This window comes from Mandrillus leucophaeus, unplaced genomic scaffold, assembly GCF_000951045.1.
Source record: "Mandrillus leucophaeus isolate KB7577 unplaced genomic scaffold, Mleu.le_1.0 Scaffold231, whole genome shotgun sequence".
NCBI classification, from domain to species: domain Eukaryota; kingdom Metazoa; phylum Chordata; class Mammalia; order Primates; family Cercopithecidae; genus Mandrillus; species Mandrillus leucophaeus.
Genome location: NW_012102377.1, coordinates 3,629,508 through 3,648,604, shown reverse-complemented (window position 1 = coordinate 3,648,604; position 19,097 = coordinate 3,629,508). Strand labels below are relative to the sequence as shown.

Sequence of the window (19,097 nt, the reverse complement as noted above, 5' to 3'; positions counted from 1 at the left end):
GTAAGTGTTAGTAATGGAAAAGCTAAGGATGGTTTAGAACTATGAGTAAGAAGTATGGCTGTTTTACTATCTAAATCAGAGGAAAAAAGCTAACAAGTCTAAACATCGTCAGTTTTCAAAACAGGTTGTACATTTCAAATACTGCTAAGGAAAGGGTCAGACAGGGTCTTTAAAATGTACACTCTGAGACATATATACAAATATGTTCATTACAGGACTATGTTTAGTATGGAAAAACTGGGGAAACCAAATGCAAAACAACACACTAGTGTAATTAAACTGTGATATAAGCAGAGACTGGATTACGTTCAGGACATGGCATAAGATAAACCTGGACAAGCAGGAAGGTGCCAGAACAAGTACTGCCTACAAAATGAGCCCACTTCCTAGACACCAAGGATGAGCATGCAATGGAGATGCTGCAGGGTCAGTGAAAAGCGGCAGACTCAGTGGCTGACAGAAATACAGCTAGCTAAAGGCAGAACCAGGAACACCATGTAATAAACAGAGCCCAAAGCCAAATCCACTCCCATGCATAGCTCACACTATCTAAAAATGAAGGGCACGTATACATAAATCTAATCCAGTAATCTTTGAAACTTTTTACTGACTAGAAAGATAACAAATTTTCATATGCAAATAGTTTCACAACTCCAGAATCTGAGTATCATTAAAACTTACAGTTCTGTAAGTCTCTGCTTCTTGCTGAAGGTCCCGAAGTTTATTTTCACTTTCTGTGAGGATTGCTTTTTTCTGCAACTCTAACTCTTCTAGGGCCAAAGATTCTTGCTGTTCTTTTTCTTGGCTGATCTTCAAATATTCTGATTGACTCTTTTCCTGTGTCAAAAATAATTAATACCACCTTAAATGCATATAAATCTTCAGCATTCACAAAGTACTTCCCCAGGAATCATTCATTTCTTTTGATCTGCACCCAGCCCTGTTGGATAGGTAATGTCATCATCTCTCTCCTCCCATGCTCTAGTCTATACAAACAAGGCACTATGGCTTTTCCAGTGGGGTAATTGCCACAATTATTACTGATATGAAAAATTATGTTCCAATAACCCCACTATGTCTGCTATTTTTCCACTACTTAAATGTTTTACAAAACACTGCTGAATGTGAAAGGTCACCAGAGTTCGGTATTTCTACTCTAGGTCTAGAAACTAGATTTAAGTTTATACAGTTTGTGAGAAATACGTCATTCAGAAAGGGACCCCACATGGAAAATCAAATTGAAATCAGAAGATTACTTGTCAATATATGGGTAAGATCAAGACAATATCTCTAAAACAAAGCTACATTGGTTCTACCACCCTACTAATACTTAAAAGCTTCTCTGATTGTCCTTACCATGTATCAATATTCAATTTAAAGTGTTTAGTGTTTTGAGAAGAGAAGCTTTAGCGAGTATTTTTAACGGTCGATTAACATATTAAATGTTAATTTCTTAACTGAACTCCAATTAAGACAAGTGTACTTATCTATACCTATTGCTTAGAGCAGATATTGCCAACGGCAATACTTTCAGTTCACTGTACTGAAGTAAAGTGCACTACTTTAATTAAGGAAAGATTTTGTACCATATTATGAGTAGGTTGATAAGAAAATATTAGTTTCCATAGCATTGATTTTAAAATATCCATTTAAATATATTATTTAATGTAAACTATATTTTAAATATATCTCTATATGCCCATAAAGGAGGAAATTTTAATAGTCCACTGAATTAAGAAAAGGGCAGGCACAGGTACCCACACATGTGTATATGAAGGCTGGCTCAGTGTCCCCAAAGGTCAATTACCCCAGCATGAAAACTCAGAGTAGGCCCTTGTGACAGGCATTTTTAGTGTTATTTATTTCCCACCTTGTTCCTTAATTTTTTGCCCCTATTTTTAATTTATGTTGTACTGTTACAGTTAAGTATTCTTGTAAAATGCTTTAATTCTTTTCTGGATCAACAAAGAAAACAAGTATGTGGCCACATATGTGTAAATTTCATGACCATAGACACCCAATCATACTGTAAATCCATGTGTCCCCACAAAGCAGGTTAGAGAACTTGTTAACTCAATTCAAGAATCACTGCTGCTAGAAATTCTTGGGGCCCCAGAAGCAACTAAGAGTGAAAACAACAATATATGTAAGAAAGAAGATAAAATCTAAAATACTATTTATTATCCTTTTACACTGAAAGCATTTTTGAGTTACACATATTATCTTATGGATAATAACTTCATAAAAAAAATTACATTTTTGTCACTAACACTTTTTTATGGCAACTTACGTAAAAGGCTTTCATAAGTGAAGAAAAATATTTTTTGTTTTAAACTTTCAAATTACGCTATTTTAAAAAATCTTTCAACAAAAATCTCAATCTGCTTTTCTGGTTTTTGTTAGTTCAGGAAGTTTTTAAATTTAACTCTATTTTTTAAGCCATCATATGGACTGAAAATTAGTACTGAAATTATTCCACTTAAAATAAAAATTACTTGGCCATTTTTATTTCTTCTTCTGTAAAATACAACTCAGCCAAAATTTTCTCAGACTTGAGCTCTGGGTACACTCAGTCTGATGAGATTTTTGACACTGTTCTTGAATTATGCACTCTCTTCTTGAATTATGCAGTCACTAGTTCAATTAATCTAACTTCTCCTTTTCTTGTCCCTAATCATAGCCTACTGCCAGGTGGGAGGGACGGATAAACAAACTGCTTAATGAAAGTGTGTTAGTTATACTGAATATTGACAATGAAAGAGAACTATAAATATTGAAAGAAATTGTTAAAAATTTTTTAATGTTTTAAAAAGAAAGTGTGGCCAAGCACAGTGGCTCACGCCTGTAATCCCAACAATTTGGGAGGCCAATGTGGGTGGATCACTTGAGGTCAGGAGTTCAAGACCAGCCTGGCCAACATGGTGAAACCCCATCTCTACTAAAAATAAAAAAATAAAAATTAGCTGAGCTTGGTGGTGTGCACCTGCAGTCCCAGCTACTTGTGAGGCTGAGGCAGGGGAATCACTTGAACTGGGGAGATGGAGATTATGCAGGCTGCAGTGAGCCGAGATCTCACCACTGCACTCCAGCCTAGGCAATAGAGCGAGACTCCATCTCAAAAAAAAAAGAAAAAGAAAGAAAGAAAGTGTGTTAGATCAGTAAATTTAATTTTCACATAATACCAAGCTAATAAGCTCTGACAGCTTGCCTACTCTCTATCCTCTCTTTATACCCAAACGTCAAGGCTGCCAGTAGTCTGACCTCTAACTGGAATGCAATGGTGAGAGGATGATAACTTTGTAACTCTGAGAAGTATATCTAAAGCAGAAAAAAAAAATAGGCACTTACAAGAGCTACTTTCATTTGCTCCTGAAATTCCCTTTCTCGAGTCTGAAGCTTCTTGGTCAGTTCCTGCTCTTTTCTGGCCAGCTCCTTTTCATGAAGCTTCTGTAGCTTAGCAATTTGTTCTTCTGAGGATTTCTGAAAATGAGCCATATAGATAATATAAGGACACCCAGAATAAAATATGTAACTCCACAACTAAATACTATTATAATTTACTCAAACTAATAACTTTTTAAGAAGAAAAAAATCATATTCCTCCTAAAACACATTTCCTACACAGATCAAAGTCATAAAAGCCATGGTAGTTAAAAGAATAACCAGTAGTTTTCCTCTTATTTTAAGACAAGTGCTGCTGCTGCTGCAATAGACTTCATTTCCACATCTTGCAGGGATGTTCCCTACAAGTCAGGATAGGGGAGCACAGCTGAGGAATAAGGATGCTCTCAGAGAGGGCACTACACTGGTGAAGCTGCGCCCTGGCTGCACCAATCAAATTATGCCCAGCTTTCCAGGCTTGTACTATTTATTAAAAGGTACAGGCCTTGTTCTTTTTTTTGGATAGGAAACCTCAATCTCATAAAAATGTCAAATCTCCTTATATAACTCTAAAAAGTTAATATATAAAAAAAAAACCAGAATGGGGGAGCCCACTGGACAAAATAAACATGGAAGAATAACAAACACTATTCCAAGAAATAAGAGTAATAAGAAGCAGCTACCAAATAGCATATTATAAAATTAGAGTACACAGCTGCACATGGTCAGACAAAGCAATAGAACAGCACAGAAAATGAAGGAAAAAAAACCTCACATTTAATACTTTAATAATTTAGTGTGTATTAAAGATAACATGGGCAGGGCATGGTGGCTTATGCCTGTAATCCCAGCACTTTGGGAGGCCAAGGCAGGAGGACAGCTTGAGCCCAGGAGTTCAAGACTGGCCTGGACAAAATAGGGAGACCCAGTCTCTACAAAAAAAAAAACAAACAAAAAAAGAAGATAATATGGCATATCGGAGGGAGAAATGTGGATTACTAAATAAATGATTTAGAGACCATTTAGTAGCCATCTAGGAAAAATTTAAGTTGAATCCTTATCTCATTCCTTACACTAAATAAATTTCAGTTGGATCAAAGATGTTAACAGTAAAAAAAAAATGAAAGCATGAAAGTGCCAGAAGAAAAAATCAAATTTTAAAAAATGATCTCAGGACTGAATATGTGTTTAAAAAAAAAAAAAAAATCCAGATAGCATTTAAAGAAAAGCCTTATAAATTCAACTACAAGGAAAAAAAAAATTTCTACAAAAACAAGTTGTAAAGTCAACAAATAACAAACTGAGAAAACTATTTGGCTAAAAGGACCTATGTCCAAAGGGCTAATTCTCATAAACAAAGAGCTTCTACAAATCAATAAAAGACCAATAGCCCAACAGAAAAGAGAGTCAAGGATTTGGGCAAATAACTTAAATAGGAAAAATATGTTTATCATACAGGTAAGAATTATATATATTAGAATGATAATTTTTTTAACATATAAAGTTGGAAAGATAAAGTTAGATAATGCCATCTTTATGAGGGGGGAAACATATTCTAACACATTGCTTGTGAGGGTATAAATTGTCCTCCACAGACCTCATAGCAACTAGGCAACAATTAAAAATAGGTATAGTCTTTGCTTGAGTAATAGTCCACTTGTAGTCATCTACCCTAAAGAAATACAAATGTGAACAAGTATGGATAAGAATATTCACAGGCCAGGCACAGTGGCTCATGCCTGTAATCCCAACAATTTCGGAGGCCGAGGCAAGTGGATCACCTGAGGTCAGGAGTTTGAGACCAGCCTGGCCAACATGGTGAAACCCCATCTCTATTCAAAATACAAAAATTAGCTAGGCATGATGGCACACGCCTGTAATCCCAGCTACTCAGGAGGCTGAGGCAGAAGAATTGCTTGAACCTGGGTGGCAGAGGATGCAGTGAATCGAGATTGCACCATTGCACCCCAGTCTGGGTGACAGAGCAAGACTCCGTCTCAGAAAAAAAAAAAAGTGATAATTTGCAATAGCAAAAACAGAAAACAATCTTAGTATCTATCAATAGGAAACTGATTAAATTACAGGACATTCATACAATGAAATCTTGAGCAGCCTTTAAAATAAATGGGGTATCACTATGAATTATCAACTACCAATGGCTAAGGAACAATCTCCTAGAAAGAATATTAAGTGGAAAAGCAAAATATAGAACATTCTATATAACATGCTATCTTTTGTGTTTAAAAAAAGAAAAAACTGAATTTTTAAAAATGATGTCAGGATTAACCATGTGGTTTTTAAGTTAAAAAAAAAAATCCAGATACCATTTAAAGGAAGCCTAATAAACCCATCTATAAGGAAAAGAAAAAAAATTAGAGGAGAAAAGAGAAATTATATACACAGGCTATCTATGGGAAATATACTCAAAAAGGAAAACAGCACTTTTCTGTGGGAAAACAGGGGAATCTTTTCACTATATACTTTATATCCTCTGATTTTTATACCATATGTCTATATTATTACCTTTCAAAATAATACATTATTTTTAAGTTGTTGGAGTCCATGGTAACATTACTTATCACATCATATGACTACTTTAAAACTTAAAATACAGTCAGGCAGTTATAGTTAAAGCCTTATATATCCAATAATTGGCCACAAATAATTTCTACTTTGAAAATTACCTACAGTTCAGCAGGAAGAAGAAAATGAAAAGAAATATAATTTGCCCCCCTCAATGCTTGTTAGGCACTCATAAGTAAAATCACAGAAACCTTACCATGAGTTACAGAAATGCATACTGCAACTCTGAAATCCAAGCCTCATCTATTCAGATCTATAATTTATCTTGAGCAATTTTAGTGGCCATAATGAAATATCAAGAATATAAATGGGGAGTCAGTAAAGAAATAGTATAAAATGAGCAACGTGGCAAGAAAGGCAAACATGACAGGAGGAAGAACAAGCAAAAAAACAAAGCAGAAAAAAATGGGTGAGGAAGGAAGCTGGGAGCAGGGAGGGGCCATGATGATGACATGTTCATATTTCTGAAAAATTGAAAATCTATGGGATTTTAAAAATTCATCAATTTCTAAGAGATCTTTCCAAAAAGCTAACTTTTAAAGTAAGGTCTATCTATATTAAGAGTAACCAGAACATTAAGTAATAATGATCCTTTAAAACATTTAAACAATCTAGTCCCTCAGTCACTACTCCCTCATTCCCTCAACACATACTAGGCAAGTACCTTCTTGGCCAAGTTCTTTGGAGGATATGCTACTGAAGCAGCTAAGTAGCCTATCTTCAAGGTGCCTAAGCGTCGGGGAGCCACAGAACAGTTAAGGCACATCTCAGTTTATAACATAGTCCACTGGAGAGAAAGCAAAGCTTAAAAGGTTCCAAAGAATTACCTAAGTATTAAATGCATTTATCTATCAAAATTTGTACTATATCCTGAATATCAGGAAACAGTCAATGTCTAAAATACAAACAAATTCTTCTTTACAGTCAAAGAGTGTAAGGAAAAATACACTTAAATTTCAAATTTGTTGTAGCCCATTTCATTACAGAATTATTCTTACTTTCATTACATCAACAACCTCTTGTTTCACCCGACTTAATTCCTGTTGAAGACTGATGCGTTCCTCCTCACTTGTTTTTTCGATAGTTTTTATTTGTTCATCCATTTCTGCTTTCAGTTTTCTCCGTGCTTCCTCTGTTTTTTGGGCTGTACTCAAAGCTTTTTCAAGTTCCTCAAAAGCTATAATGAAAACAGCAGAAAACAAGTATCTCAAGAAATATCACTGAGCTAAAGTGTTTTACATTCAATTTTTGAGAACTAAGAGCAGCAGTAGCAGGACAGCTTTAAAAACTCATCACTGTTCTAAGCCAAGAGATATTGGAGTAGTTCAACAAAGCCACAAGAAATGTTCAGTCACCAAAACCAATTTGTCACTCAGTTCTGGATTAGGATATTAAGACTGTTTATATGAGTCTAAGTTTAGAAGTTTGGAAAAAATAAATGACTGAAGGCTCTCCATTCTCTACCAGTTTCTTTATGGATAGTAAATTTAAAGAAATGAAGACTTGTCCCTATTTCTGTACTGTATAATTTCAATTGCTTTTTGTTTGCTCTATAGTTCTTATCATCAATAATTATGTAATACTATTATATACTCACTATGACACTTTTAAGAACGGAAAAACTATTCTTAGGCATATTTTATTTTTAAAAACTTCTTAACTATATAATAAAAGAGCAGAGATTTTTGTTACTTTTTAAAACATTTACTGGCTGAATATTTTGAAATGAAACTTACTATCTGTATAAGTTTCAAACCAGAGCTGTTTCCAGGTGACTGGAAAGAAATCTTTACCTGATTCAACAGTATTATAGAAAGGCACTACCACAGCAGGGGTTTTTTGGGTAAGATAAGGAAGAATTCAGACTCTGCAAAAATAATCATCTTGGCTAGAGTAGCAGGGTTTTTTTCGTGAGAGTGTGTGTGTGTGTGTGTGTGTGTGTGTGTGTGTGTTTGAGACGGAATCTTGCTCTGTCACCCAGGCTGGGGTGCAGTGGTGCAATCTCAGCCCACTACAACCTCCGCCTCCTGGGTTCAAGCAATACTCCTGCCTCGGCCTCCCAAGTAGCTGGGACCACAGGCATGCACCACCATGCTTGACTAATTTTTGTATTTTTAGTAGAGATGAGGTTTCACCATATTGTCCACAATGGTCTCAAACTCCTGACCTCAAGTGATCCACCCACCTTATCCTCCCAAAGTGCTGGGATTACAGGCATGAGACACTGCATCTGGCCAGGTCTTTAAGGAGGCCAAACAGCTCAACATTATCAAACAAAATCAGATAGGACGGGTGCAACAGGTGTGTAACTTGGCACCGAAAATACATACATGTGACTGGGCACAGTGGCTCACACCTGTAATCCCAGCACTTTTGGAGGCTGAGGCAGGTGAATTACCTGAGGTCAGGAGTTCAAGACCAGCCTGGCCAACATGGTGAAACCCCATCTCTACTAAAAATACAAAAATTAGCCTGAGTGTGCGGTAGCACACTCCTATAGTCCCAGCTACCCGGGAGGCTGGAGACAGTAGAATCACTTGAGTCTGGGAGACGGAGGCTGCAGTGAGCTGAGATGGTGCCACTGCACTCCAGCTTGCCCAACAGAGCAAGACTTTGTCCCCAGACAAACAAACAAACAAAATACATATGTGTGTGTTTACGTGTATTTGTGTACACAGATGGTCCCTGATTTATGATGCTCTTGGATCTGTCAACTTCACAACGGTGCAAAAGCAATACACATTCAGTACACTCCTCCACTTAATAATAAAGTTATGTCTGGATAAGACCTTTACAAGTTGATACTGATATTTTCAACTTACAATTAATTTATCAAATTCTAACCCTATCATAAGTCAAGGAGGATCTGTATATGCCTTTATATATGTGTACATATACGTGGGTTGTATATGTATGTATGCATGCACACACACACACACACGCATTATTAGCATAATGATACCCTAGGAAAGTCCTACTGCTACTGCCATCCTAGATTATTTCCTTTAGTCCTCACAGAAGTCTCCAGACTTCCCTCTACCATTGAGATGGACTATAAACAAAACTCAGTTTTCAAGATGGGTTTGTAATCCTACCAAGAAACATATGCCCCAGGGAGACAGTCGTTTATTGGCACATATAACATTTTCACTTCCAGTGGTATAAGAAATGTGGGAACTTCAACCTATGGCAGCTCAGGAAAAAAGGCCTTCATTAACAATTTGGTTTAACACAGTGGTTTGGGTACAGGAATTGCAAACCTGAAGACAAACATGTATTCTAAAGCATTTTCTCAAAGGCAAAATTGCCAAGAGAAGAGTGAATTCTGGTAACAACTGGGAAATGCAACTTAGTTTGCTCAATCATTTAAAAAGTAATTTATCTGACAACCATATATATTTTTTTTCTTTTGAGACGGAGTCTCATTCTGTCACCCAGGCTAGAGTGCAGTGGACACGATCTCGGCTCCCCGCAACCTCTGCCTCCCAGGTTCAAGCGATTCTCCTGCCTTGGCCTCCAGAGTAGCTGGCACTACAGGTGCCCACCACCACGCCCAGCTAATTTCTGTATTTTTAGTAAAGACAGGGTTTCACCATATTGGCCAGGCTGGTCTCAAACTCCTGACCTCGTGATCCGTCGCGTTGGCCTCCCAAAGTGATATCTTTTATATAAAAAGCAAATCTATCCAATTTATTTATTTTATATGCCCAAAGTATAAAACTGATACTCAAACAGGTCTAAATTTCAAAGGAATATTAATTAGCTGAAATCATTTATAAAGATTCCTATTGCCAGGTGCAGTGGGGCTCACGCCTATAATTCCATCACTATGGGATGCCAAGGTGGGAGGATTGCCTGGGCCCAGGAGTTCAAGACCAGCCTAGGCAACATAGTGAAACCCCATCTCTACAAAAAAATTAAAAATTAGCCAGGCAGGTTGGCTTGTACCTGTAGTCTCAGCTACTCTGAGCAGCTGAGGTGGGAGAATCACTTAAGTCTGAGAGGTCAAGGCTGCAGTGAGCAGTGATTGTACCACTGCACTCTAGCTTAGGTGACAAAGAGAGACCCTCTCAAAAAAAAAAAAAAAAAAGATTCCTATTCTAACTTTACTGGCATTTGCCTGCAAACCCCAAGATGATAATCCTCAGATATAAATATGTTGGAAACAAAAATGGTGTCTTTGGTTTACATATTCTTTTACTATAAATTCTGATGTCAACCATACAGAAAATACAGAAATAATGAACGCTTACTACTAACAAGAAATTAGTTTCCTCACTTAAAAAAATCAGTCAAGAAATAATGAACGCTTACTACTAACAAGAAATTAAGTTTCCTCACTTAAAAAAATCAGTCCAGTAAAGTAACTAATTATGGGAAAGATTCTGAAACAAAGTGCTTACTGCCTAATTAGTTTGTGTTGAAGGTTAAATGCTGGGGGAATGAAAAAAGGTATGATCAATGTCTTTTAATACTTAGATGTCATCAGTACCTTTTCATTATTATTCAGCATATAAAATTGCATCTCAGCATTTCTGAGTAATTCACAAAAATATCCTCAATCAGGCTCTGGAGAAACTGAAGAGTTTTGAAACCCTTTCAGCAAAATAAGAGTTTAAATGAAAACCTTTTGTCAATTAAGTAAAATAAAACAAAACTATGTAGTCAAATCTAGTGAATTTTTTTGTTTTCATTTTTAAAATTCCAGAATCCAGCACAGTATAAAAAATAAATGTAATGTTCTCACCTTTTCAAACAACAAAAAATCCATGCCACAAGTTCCTGTTTAGATATAATTTTCTGCTAATTAAGTTTTCTAATCACATTCAATAAATTTCAGGATACTATTCTATATAGAGTCTAATTTTAGTGTTTACTCCACTAAAACAGTTTGTCCAAGTCACCTTATTATCCATTATACAATGATGAAAATAGGATGGATTTGGTTTCAAAGTTCTTTTCATCCTAATTTAACCCTCTCTCCTACTTTTCAGTACCATGTCAGGGAACCAAATAACTTCACACCTAGAAAGAAACCATTGAAATCTTTCATTGAAATATGGTAACTGAAGCATCCAATTTTTCCTTCAGATGATAAATCAACCTGAATATATAAGCCTGATGATAGAACTTTAAAATTGGATTTAAGCAACGATCCTTACCTTGCAATATTTTTAAAAACTAAGAATGCTGACATGGATCAAGCTCCGTTGGGCAATAATATTTCTTACTAAAGCAGAATTTCTGAACCAATCAATTACTAATGGCTTTTAACTCTCAACAAAATGCAATATGTTATACTTCTTTCTGACACAAAACTCACTGCTTTCTACCTCCCCATCCTGCTTTAAGGAAATGTTAAATAGCCAAAAAACTGGTGGGGAAAGGCATTAAGATTTTTTTTATATATATATATCCAAACACAGAAAACATATTTCAAACCCATTATGGATTCTACACTGTATCACAAATGAAGCCACTTCCTCACAGGAAGTCTGCCTCCAACACTGATTCTCATCACAATGTTTAAGGAGGATATACCAAGAGTTTACTTACTACCCAGAAACATCTCACCTGACCTTGCAACTCCCAGAAATGGCGTCCACAGCCTATAATATTATAAAAGTGAATTCCCTACTCTTTCCAAAGTGAAAATAGAATTTTAATGTAAGTACTAAAAAAGTATGTTCAAAATGTCTAGACAATTTATCTTTCAAATTCCCAACAAAAGATAAGTGAGGAGAAATAAAGCGTGCATCAGCCACAGCTGACAAGTCTTCTGCCAACATGCAAGAGTGCATGGGAAAACCACAGTCACGGCACACATCAATAGGAAGGCTAAGCATGAACTGCCACAGAATCTTGCAAGAACACACTGTGTTCTTCCAAAGCAAAATTCAATGTATCTCAGGCAATTTTTATTTTTAAAAAAACCCACACACTTTAAAAATACTTTTAGGTCAATTTTCAATGAACTGTAAGTATGATCCTCTGTCAGTTAAGTAAAATGCAGGGCAGACCCTTTATTGCTAGCTCCTCACTTTCCACTTTAGATGAGGTTCACTCACATCCATGGGAATTATAAAAATGGGCAAACGCTCTCTACAAGGGTTAAATGAGAAAGGTTGGCAATCTGTAGCTCAATAATCCAACCATTCAGTCATCAAATACATACGTAGCAGCTGTTTACCAACTGCCAAGCATATGCTAGGTATTAAGTGACAAAGAAAATATTTCACAAAAAGATAGCTGAAGTAGTAAGAAAGGGGAATAAAATAACTAATCCTTTGATAGAGCTAGGAAGAATGTGGCATTGTTTCTGCTACTCCAGCACCTCTTAGAGGATACTCCTCATCCTGAGTATCCTAATCAATTATAATAAGAAATGCCAGAATTCTGAGATTTCATGTAGCATTACTATTTTGTTACACTGTCCCAGAGAACACTTTACTACATGGTTAAGAAGACCCACTTCTACTCCCAGTGTAGGAAATAAACAAAAATGCAGAAGTGTGAAAAGGCTGTTAAACTCTAGATTAATTGATGATCCTAACAAGCTGGTTAATGACATGAAGAATGAATAAGTAAGCCAATGCCTGTCTCTATCCCAGCAAAAACAAACAAACAAAATGAGTGAATGAAAAGCACTACAAAATGAATGAAATGCAAATTAACATAAAAAGCAACAAAAATAATTTTATCAGAATTCCCACTGAATCATCAAGCCTCTTTGGCAAATAAAATCAAAGTCTACAGCAGCAGTTCTCAACATGTGGTCCAAAGATCCTGGGGTCTTGAGACCCTTTCAGAGGATCTGTGAGATCCCCCCTTTTCCAAATACGTGTCTACGTAAGACTAGATTTTCTTCATATATTTCAACCAAAAGAATATATCACGACGGATTAAATGCAGAAACAGGCATGAAAATCCAGCTGCATTGTATTAAGCCAAGCAATGACATAACAAAAATGTAAAACAAGGCCATTCTTCACACTAAACCTTATTTTGGAAAATACAGGTAGATTTCATAAAAGTATTTGTGCTAACATGTAATGGATTTATAAATGGTTTGTTTTTTGTTGTTTGTTTGTTTTGAGATAAAGTCTTGCTCTGTCGGCCAGGCTGGAGTGCAATGGCACCATCTTCAACCTCCACCTCCCAGGTTCAAGCAATTCTCCTGCCTCAGCCTCCAGAATAGCTGGGATTACAGGCGTATGCCACTATGCCTGGCTAATTTTTGTATTTTTAGTAGAGACAGTGTTCACCATGTTGGCCAGGCTGGTCTCAAACTCCTGACCTCAGGTAATCCGCCTGCTTCGGCCTCCCAAAGTGCTGGGATTACAGGCATGAGCCACCATGCCCGGCCTATAATTAGTATTATTATTTTTGAAACAGAGTCTCGTTCTGTCACCCAGGCTGGAGTGTAGTGGCGTGATCTTGGCTCACTGCAACCCCCACCTCCTGGGGTTCAAGCGATTCTCCTGCCTCAGCTTCCTGAGTAGCTGGGACTACAGGCACACGCCACCATATCCAGCTAATTTTTGTATTTTTAGTAGACATGAGGTTTTGCCATGTTGGCCAGGCTGTTCTCAAACCCTTGGCACTCAAGTGATCCACCTGCCTTGGCTTCCCAAAGTACTGGGATTACACGCATGAGCCACTGCACCCAGTCTATAATTGTTATTTTAAAAACGAATTAAACAAATATTGTTAAAATTTTTACTTTTAGCCAGGCGCGGTGCCTCATGCCTGTGATCCCAGCACTTTAGGAGGCCGAGGCGTGCAGATCACGAGGCCAGGAGTTCGAAACCATCCTGGCTAACACAGTGAAACCTATCTCTACTATCCTGGCTAACACAGTGAAACCTATCTCTACTAAAAATACAAAAAAATTACCTGGGCATGGTGGTACATGCCTTTAGTCCCAGCTACTCAGCTTGGAAGGCTGAGGCAGGAGAATTGCTTGAACCCGGGAGGCGGAGGTTGCAGTGAGCTGAGATCACGTCACTGCACTCCAGCCTCGGCGACAGAGTGAGACTCTGTCTCCAAAAAAAAAAAAAAAAAAAATTTTTTACTTTTAATTATTAATACAGTAAATATCAATACATATAACCCAAATAAATAAAGCTCTTTGGAATCTCCAATAAATTTTAAGAGTGTTAAGAGGTCCCTGAGATCAAAAAGTTTGCAAGCTACTAGTCTAGAGCTTACATAAATGAAAATAAAATACTACCACCCAGTGGCATAAATTAGATAGTGCAATGTTTATCTATAAATTAGAGCCTTTGCAGAGATTTAATAAATATTACATTTGCAAGGGAAATCTAAATTTTAAGCCATACTACAAAATATGTAACGAGATTCATTCTATAAACTGACTATGCTTTGACCTTCAAAAAATTTACCAATTTATCCAAATTCTCTTTTTCGGTTTTTTTTTTTTTTTTTTTTTTTTTTTTGAGACAGTTTCGTTCTTGTCGCCCATGCTGGAGTGCAACGGTGGGATCTCAGCTCACTGCAACCTCTTCCTCCCAGGTTCAAGTGATTCTCCTGCCTCAGCCTCCAGAGTAAGCTGGGATTACAGGTACATGCCACCACACCCGGCTAATTTTTATATTTTTAGTAGAGACGGGGTTCACCATGTTGGCCAGGCTGGTGAACTCCTGACCTCCTGGCCTCAGCGTCCCAAAGTGCAGGGATTTCAGGCGTAAGCCACCACGCCCAGCCCCAGATTTTCATGTACATTTTACATACATATTTATCTATCAAATACCTTGAAAACATCAGGCAAATGTTGAAAAATATTAGGCTAAAGCTAAGTACATTGATTAAATTAGAAATATAATCTTGCACCAAAGAAATGTGTTTTTAAATTATTGATAGTTTCAAGTAATAGTGACATTGTTGGAGACATAAATAATTGCATTTTAAAAGCCATTTAAAATAAATTTTTCCAGCAGTTACTCATTTAGTGCCAAAATACGTACATATTACTTATCTAACATGGCATACTTAAAATCTACTTTAATTCATACTTTTTTTTTTTTGCCTGAGAAACATGGAATTTTCTTTGTAAAGCTTATTCTAAGTACCCATGATAAGAAAAAAAAATAGCCCTTACCCCAGTCCTGTTCATACAAGGCTTGGGAAAGGCACCATGATTCACTTATTGGCATGTGTGGATGCACAAAAATAAGATGTTTTGTGAGACTTAAGACTCCAAGAAAACTTTGTTACATAAATTATCAGCAACTAACAAAGCGGTTAAATACATATGTGATTTTGGTTTGTTATATAAAAATGCACAAATCTTACACACATAAATACATAAAACTATGTTAAAGGATCCTTCAAACATCAAATAAATATGTTCTAATGAATTGCTTTTGGTATATCAGACCTCTACTATAAAAATGAATATATGAATAAAAAAACATATTTCCTGCACAAACACAACATGACAATAAAAAAGCAAAGAATGTTATGAGTTAGTCCAAGTCTTTAAATGCCACTAATCATATAAAATACATAACTTCAGCAAAGACGAGGTACATGAAAAGGAAACGGGGTTTACAAAAGTTACTATACTCTAGAAACTTTCCTAATCTAAGCAAAATATTTTATTCATTTTGCATAATTGTAGGAAAAAACATTTTAACAGGGGGGAGGATTAACATTGTAGCCTGGGTTAATTTTTTTTAATGGCTATATATATTTAAATAACTTAAAAGTGGCTAACTAAAAAGACTAAAAGTCTGTGGTAAGAATTTATCCGGAGATAAAATTCAAAGATCTAATAAGCTATATGTCAAAATTGTCACAATAGTATTTGTAACAAAACTATAAAATAATGTAGATGATAAACAGTAAGGATATGATAACCAAGTAAATGATGTACATGCACTTTGACACAGCCATTAAAACATGTTAGTACTTCAGCAACACGTAAAAGTGTCAATAACAATGCTAAATGGAGGAGAAGAACATACAAAATTGAATGTACAGTATTATTACAATAATATAAAAATAAAAATTAGAGAAAACACTACATGGAAATTTACTAAAACAACAGTGATGTCATTTTCTCTATTTTCCAATTTTTTGGTAATATACTGCATTAATAATTAGCTACCCCTATCTCCTATCCTGATACACATACACATACACACACACACGCACACACACACATGCACACACACACACAGAACAGCCAAGAACTAGTGTGAACTTCAGTAGCATTAACATTCTACACTGGTGCTGCACTGAGGATATAATTTCCTGGAGAGTTAAAATACAGCATCAGGCACTTAAGCTAAATCACCAAACTTTTCCAAGTTTAAAATCTGGTTAATAGAAGATGTGACCATCTGTTCGTAAGTAACAACAAGAAAGAAACACTATCAACAATTGTAGAAGCGCTTATAATCAACACACTTATTTTCTGTTTCCTTTATACACTAAAATACGTATCTTTAACAAAACAAAAATGCTATGCTATCATACTTCAAAAAATATGCCTAGCATTTCCACTAGAGAGGAGACTATTTAAGAACTGCAGGTTGATACACCATCCTGAAATCAGTATACCACCGTATTCACAGTCTCAGTATTTTATAATAGAATTACTCTTTTTATGCCAGCATGCAAAAACAGAAAAAGAAAATAAAGAATCATTCTGTTTAAAATCAAAGACATTCAGATTTCCTCTGTCCTCCAACACATGAAAGGCACCACAATACATCTAGAAAAAAATATGAGGAGCAGCTTAAGAGATTGTTTCCCAAGAAAAGTAGTGGGGAACGTTCTTGAGCTGATTTTGACATCCAGAATAAGTGAGCCAAAGGAATCAGTGATTTGTTTACTAATATTCACATCAAGAATTACTAGCAGTATCAGAATTAAATTTCTTCACAGTTGAAAATGCACTTGGAGAGTTTATTTTCTAGATAACAGTTTTATGTAGATATATCTACTTCTAAAATCCTAACAGTAAGCTGTAATGATATTAATGTTTCCTTCACATGACCAGTTCTTATGTGTTTAACCTTTGAATTTTAAATCTAACAAAGAAAACAAATATTTAATAGAGCAATTGAATTTTCCAATAGCCAGACTATTTATAGAAATCCTACTTCCTTTACACTGAATTTTTTTTTTTATTATTATACTTTAAGTTCTAGGGTACATGTGCACAATGTGCAGGTTTGTTACATATGTATACTTGTGCCATGTTGGTGTGCTGCACCCATCAACTCGTCAGCACCCATCAACTCGTCATTTACATCAGGGATAACTCCCAATGCACTGACCTTTTCTTATGCTTAGTGCTTAATTGGAAGTTTTCTTTCAATTGGCATACACACTTTACATTTGAACTAAGAACCACTTCCTACTTGAACAGTTCTGTTTAGACTCAATTAAGACTATTAAATGAAATAGTTTGTGTGCCTAAAAGTAGCTTTCATTATAGATGTAAAAGGCATTATCTTCAATGTAGAGCCAGTTTGTTACAACCTTGTATCATAGCCCTCATTTATTATGACTACAAATATAATTTTTACGAAATCTATAAAAGCACTTACAACTTTATTATCTAAAGACTTTCCAAAATAAATATATCCATTAATAATTTAAATCTGGCAGGGCGCAGTGGCTCATGCCTGTCATCCCAGCACTTTGAAAGGCCAAGGAGGGCAGATTACCTGAGGTTGGGAGTTTGAGACCAGCCTGGCCAACATAGTGAAACCCCGTCTCTGCTAAAAGTACAAAAATTAGCCAGCAGTGGTGGCACACATCTGTAATCCCGGCTACTCAGGAGACTGAGGCACGAGAATCACTTGAACCCAGGAGGCAGAGACTGCAGTGAGTCAAAATTGTGCCCCAAAAAAAGTAATAATAATAGTAATTTAAATCTTAATTCTTTTAGTATTTATTAATTTTTTATTTTTGACAGTATTAATAGAAAAAATTTTAAACCTTTAGGCTATCAAATATTTATAAAAATATGGTTTACGAAAATCACACTTAAAGACAAAATATATCTGTTTTGGAGAAGCAAGCAAGGGAAGGAAAGCTGTACAACTAAAGGTTTAACTGGAACATATACACGGAAAATTTTATCCTGCATGTGAACGAACTATATATTTTGTCTACCTTTTCACCATTTACCCTTTCAACCTGATATTTATTCATCAGTTTCTATCTCCTCATTAAGTACACCCAATTTCAAAAGAAATTTAATCCCCTTACCAACATTTTCTCTTTACTGGCTACAATAGTCAACCAAAAGCAGTTCTAAAAATGGAAAGGCTTGATATGAGAAGCTGAGGCTATGCATTAGATTTTCTGTTCACTGAAAGCAAAGCTGTTGAACCAATGTCTTACAACACTCAAACTGGTTCTAGAAAGTCTTCAAAGATTATATTCTGAAAGATGCCATCTACTCTCTCTAAACGGAAGTTTTCTCAAGTTTGATGAGAACAAATTCATTAACTAAATTCCTCAGTCACTTTATCCATAAAATAACTGCAAGAAGATGGGGAGATATTTATGAAATAGTCAACTATTTCTCTGTGTAGAGACCCAGTCCCCTTCTTAACACCTTAAAATCTGGTTTGTAAAATCATTTCTCAAAACTGCATCCTCCAAATCATATCCTTACCAAATTCAAAGACCTTTTCAAAGTCTTCATCTTACCTTCTCCACTTCTTGAAACACATCTTATATTCCCCCAAAAACTTAACTATCCACAATTTCTATGACTTCATGAGGTAACTTTTTTTTTTCTCATTTATGTCTCACTGCCAAACTCAAGACCTCTATATGGTTAAGAGCACAGACCTGAGTCACAATGCCTGGATTAAATTTTCAGTATATACTTACCCTCTGTGCATAAATGTGGGTAAATTACTTAACTTCTACATTCTTAGGTTTGCTTATTTGTAAAATGAAGATAACAGTATTATTTCACACACTTGTGAGGATGCAACACAAGTAAATACAAGCAAAGCCCTTAAAGCAGAGCATTACAAAGTAAGTAATGGCTAGCAGCAGTATTAACAATAGTAGCAGCAGTAGTAGTAGCAGCAACAAGTGCTAAATAAGTGTCAGTAGAAGCAACTGCTGCTGTTACT

At 35.9% G+C, this 19,097-nt stretch overlaps 1 protein-coding gene across 3 annotated transcripts in view; it reads right to left on the bottom strand.

The window, feature by feature from the left end:
• The window catches only part of GOLGA4 (golgin A4), a 123,680-nt gene that overhangs the window by 42,456 nt on the left and 62,127 nt on the right, over positions 1-19,097 (bottom strand). For all 3 annotated transcript variants that reach the window (XM_011981933.1, XM_011981934.1, XM_011981932.1), the window contains 3 exons: positions 6,963-7,141; positions 3,349-3,480; positions 682-837 (listed from right to left, as the gene is read on the bottom strand). In XM_011981933.1, coding sequence (XP_011837323.1) covers positions 682-837; positions 3,349-3,480; positions 6,963-7,141 — 467 coding nt within the window. The remainder of the gene's footprint in view (positions 1-681; positions 838-3,348; positions 3,481-6,962; positions 7,142-19,097) is intronic.